This window comes from Notothenia coriiceps, unplaced genomic scaffold (genome assembly GCF_000735185.1).
Source record: "Notothenia coriiceps isolate Sejong01 unplaced genomic scaffold, NC01 NC01_scaffold00008796, whole genome shotgun sequence".
Lineage (NCBI taxonomy): Eukaryota > Metazoa > Chordata > Actinopteri > Perciformes > Nototheniidae > Notothenia > Notothenia coriiceps.
In genome coordinates, this window is record NW_011341497.1 from 27949 (window position 1) to 32387 (window position 4439).

Consider the following 4439-nt stretch of genomic DNA (forward strand, 5'->3'; position numbering starts at 1 on the left):
TGCCCTTAGGCAGATCCCCCAATCAATGATTTGGAGTCATGACAGAGGACTCTTTGAAAGGACACATACTCATTACCCCTAAACATCTTCAACACACACACACATCCTATCATGTATCTTATCACACAACAGTCACATGTTTTTCTTTATGAAAGCCATATTTGTAAATATCCAAACGTCATCGTCTCATGACATCTTTAGCATTAGGTAAATAGCTAAGCTTAACTGTTCCCATGGCCTAAGGCCTTCCCTGACCTTCTTCTCACCTAAAAGTCAGCTATCTGGAATGAATACAGACATTAATGAGAACAAAAGACTATGGCCTCTAACTGTTTGACTCAATTCTCAAGGCCTCTTTTGGGGTCTGTAGGAGATAAATCATTAATTCTACAAGACTTTAACTGCCTTATATCTGAAAATGTATCTGGGAATTCCCCTGTTAATTGCAAAAACCGTGGATGATTAACAGAGAGACCCTAGCACTCTCCTGATATTCTGGGAACTGCAAAGCAGATGTCAAAGGTCATTTGTAATATGCCTAACCACAGAGAGCCAAAAAAAACACCCTTTTGATTACACATAAAAGTGGAAGAAAAGACTATTGCGCTATATTTAAAAGAGGGAAAATGTACTTTGTCCCTTCAAATTTAACACGCACGAATATATAAGGTGACATTAAAATAAATATATCACAATGGTAAAATGTGTTTCAACAGGATCACAAAACCAAACCTCCAGGCAAGGATTTCATTGTAAAACAGAGTTAACTGTCAAACAGTAGGATAGGAATGTCATGGAGAGATTTTTAAATGTTTTCTACACACGCCTGAAAGGTTATCCCTGGGCTGTAGACAGTGCAAAATAGACATGTGTAACAAAAGTATTTGGATTCATCATATTGGGAGCAAAAATGTCCAATGTTCAATATTTCTTAGCAATGCATCCACTAGTTCTTAAGATATTTCACACCAAACTGACCGACCAACAGACTCATGCCACTAGCATGTCTAAAAATATTAACGAAATTTGAAATCAGTTTCATACTGTTGTATACAACCACTCTTATGTATGTAAAAGTGCTAGGAGGAATTGCTATGGTAGTTTCTCCGTCTTCAAGTCCTAACTGCACATTCACCTCCTCTTCAGGTGCTATCTGTCTTTTTAATTTAAAGTCTTCCCCTTTTAGTGCACCATACAGCCCTAAATTATTTGCAAGTTGATTAGTGTTAAATGTATAACCATATGTACACACGTTTTTGGAAAATTGCAGGAGCTTATAGACAGCATGCTTCATCGAAATAAAAAAAAGAATTAAAGTGAAAAAATATCATAAATATAAAAGATAAGATAATCTTTCAGGAATGACTTGAAGTCTTGCTCTGTCACGAGATAACCTTCAAAACATATCTATTTTGTGGATTCAAGACTAGCTTTGGCCTTTCCCCCGCTGAAACACAACTGAACGTTGACCTCCTGGCACACATTATCATCCTGACTTTGGATATTTTCACACATATAATATATATATGTATATATATATATATATATATATAATAATAAATAATTGAAGAATACTGTTAGAAGTAACATACTATTTGTGATGTTAAGAGTGATGACCGAGATAGTTATTTTGTGTTCTCTGTTTTTTTACGATTTGTTTCAGGCATAACTATGGAAAGACATACAACATTGTTTTGGGAGCCAACCAGGTAGTGCCAGGGATGGAGGACGGACTCATGGAGATGTGTGTTGGAGAGAAAAGACATCTTGTCATTCCTCCTCACTTGGGCTATGGGGAGAGAGGAGTCGGTAAGTACTTCACAAAACTCTATGAGCAGAAATAACAGAGAATATATAAGATGGTTGTCTTTCTGATGAGTAAGATTCAGATTTTCATGCGTGTACCTTTGAGTCAGACTAGCTGTGTCAGTCTTTAAGCTGAGGTAAATTAAGCTAAAAGAGTGGAATTTATCTTCTCATGAAAGTCAATTCATTTATCAAACAAACTGTCACAGTGAAGATCCAGCTTATAGTTTGTGTTCTAATTATATATGTTTTACACATAGGCACTTTAAGACATCTTATCTATGATATTCTAAAAACATATATACAGTACCACCACTCAATCATGGCCCATCATTCCATTGCAATCTTTTAGCAACAGTGGTTAACATTATTCAATGAACTAGTCAGAGATGAGAACTTCTGTATCTTTCATCATGTTTTGCAAAAAGAAAAGCACTCATTCTCTAGGTCTCTATAGAAGAGTGCAACTTCTTACCCTGTTTAGTCACTTTATTACAGTTTGAGTACACATGCTCAGTCAAGAGATAAAAGACCCATGATTTTTGTCAAAGGTTGCTAACTGAGAGGTCATGTGGTCATTTGTGACTGGTCATCTACAAAAGGGATGATATCTTAACTCCATTAATCTACTCTCTTCTGGTATGTAAGGCTCTCACAGTAACTAAAAGCATTAGTTGAGGATTAACGTGTATATATTTAAAGGACAAACAGCAGAGTTGTGGAGGAGATGAGTTTATTTATCTGGTGAATATAAATACATTTTCTTTCCTTCAGCAGCACTAAGTCTGAACTCTACCACTAATGCTGTTTGTGTGTGTTTATATGTGTGTGTAGATGATGAGGTTCCCGGGAGCGCTGTGCTGGTGTTTGACATCGAGCTGGTGGAGCTGGAGGAGGGACTTCCTGAGGGCTACATGTTCATCTGGAACGACGACGTGTCCCCCGACCTCTTCACTGAGATGGACACTGACAAGAACGCGGAAGTAGAGCCCTCTGAGGTACGTGACACTAACCTGCTGTTGCTGTAATATTTGTAACATCTGATACGTTCTCACTACTTATTTATTGATGTGTATCTTGTCATTTTGTATGTGATATGGACTTTGAGTCTGAAATTAAGATTGAATTGAATATTACAGTCTGGGTGTCCTTAACTTAACATCTTCGACTCCACGTTTGTTTCCACAGTTCACTGACTACATCATGCTTCAGGTGAGCGAGGGCAAAGGCCGCCTGGCTCCTGGCTTCGATCCTAACCGCATCATCGACAACATGTTCTCCAACCAGGACCGTGATGGAGACGGAAAGATCACAGAGGCAGAGTTCAGACTGAAAGCAGATGAAGCCCCTCACGACGAGCTATAACGGGATTGAGGGTGAAACTCAGATCAGGGTGTAGGCTGAAGGGCTAGACAGCGGGGGTGTAAAACACATGTGGGTAGTAGAGTAGAAAAAAAATGGGGTTGTGTGTGTAAAGTAAGCGAGTGCAAGTCGAGAAATGTGCTGCAAGACTGTTTTTTTGTTATATTTTTAGATAGTGTTCAAAGGGTATCTTGTTTCATAAGTGCCAAATGAGAAGAAAGAGGAAGGATTATTTTTTAAGCTTTAAAATGGAAAGAAAACACCTCATTTTAAGTCTGTGATGACGATGATTTTTTTTTTTTACCTCCTCTCCCATCAAGTTCTTGTCTTGTTTTATGTGACTCTATTTTTATTTTTATATTGAAGGGTACAAAAGCACTCGTGTGTGAAAGAACAAAACAATGCCTCACTCCATATATCTCTACATACAACAATCCTTCCCGACTTTTATTGTCATTAATATTTTCTGTTTGTGTGTGCATTTTCTTTTCACTGGGTATCAACTTGTCTTTGAAATATCTGACAGTCTTCCAGGAGCAATACGTCGGCAATAAGTGATAAGTGAGAATTTTATGTAAGAATATTTGTTTTATACATAGTTTGCAGCTGACACCTTTCACTGTTTTACCTTTACATGTCAGGATGCCTTCTATGTTTTCTGCTGTTAAATTTTCCAAAATAACGCTGAAAGGTCAAAAACCCTAAAATGTTGTCGGGGGATTTACAGTCTTTCAATCAGGTTTGGTTGGTCAACTCGTTTTTCACCTGTTTTGTTCTTCATTATAATGTCAACACCTGGTTGCAATGTAAGACTTTGTGTGTATTTGTGTGCTTGAGTATGTGTGCGAGTGTGTCTGTGTTTTTGTTAGTAAGAAATACAGAGAAAAGTGTGTATGACTGTTGCTGTTTTGCTTGATGATGACAATGTCGACACAAAGTTTGATTTTATTAAATAACCTGACCGAAATATTTTGTCTGTCTTTTTATGCTCCAAGTGATATGTTTGCTTTAGAAAGTTTAACTGCTCGACTGATTGCACACCTATAGCATAGCCAGTCAAAAACAAACACATTGACAAAAAACACAAATGATATATTCTTAATTATGGATAACTACAGTACATTTAAAAAGTATAGAGCAAATACAAATAATATACCTTACATAACAGTGAAAAAAAACAAGTTGAGAAATAATGGAATTAAAGAATTTGTGAATAGAATAGGAAAATAAATAATGATAATATTAAAGTGCTCTCGGTTAGCTGTTATATA

General features: G+C 36.8%; 1 protein-coding gene across 1 annotated transcript in view; it reads left to right on the top strand.

Annotated features, from left to right (window-relative positions):
* The window catches only part of fkbp9 (FKBP prolyl isomerase 9), a 12067-nt gene extending 7932 nt beyond the window's left edge, over positions 1–4135 (top strand). The window contains exons 8-10 of the mRNA XM_010770349.1: positions 1664–1809; positions 2641–2804; positions 2995–4135. Coding sequence (XP_010768651.1) covers positions 1664–1809; positions 2641–2804; positions 2995–3171 — 487 coding nt within the window. The 3' untranslated portion in view covers positions 3172–4135. The remainder of the gene's footprint in view (positions 1–1663; positions 1810–2640; positions 2805–2994) is intronic.
* The last annotated feature ends 304 nt before the right edge of the window (positions 4136–4439 follow it).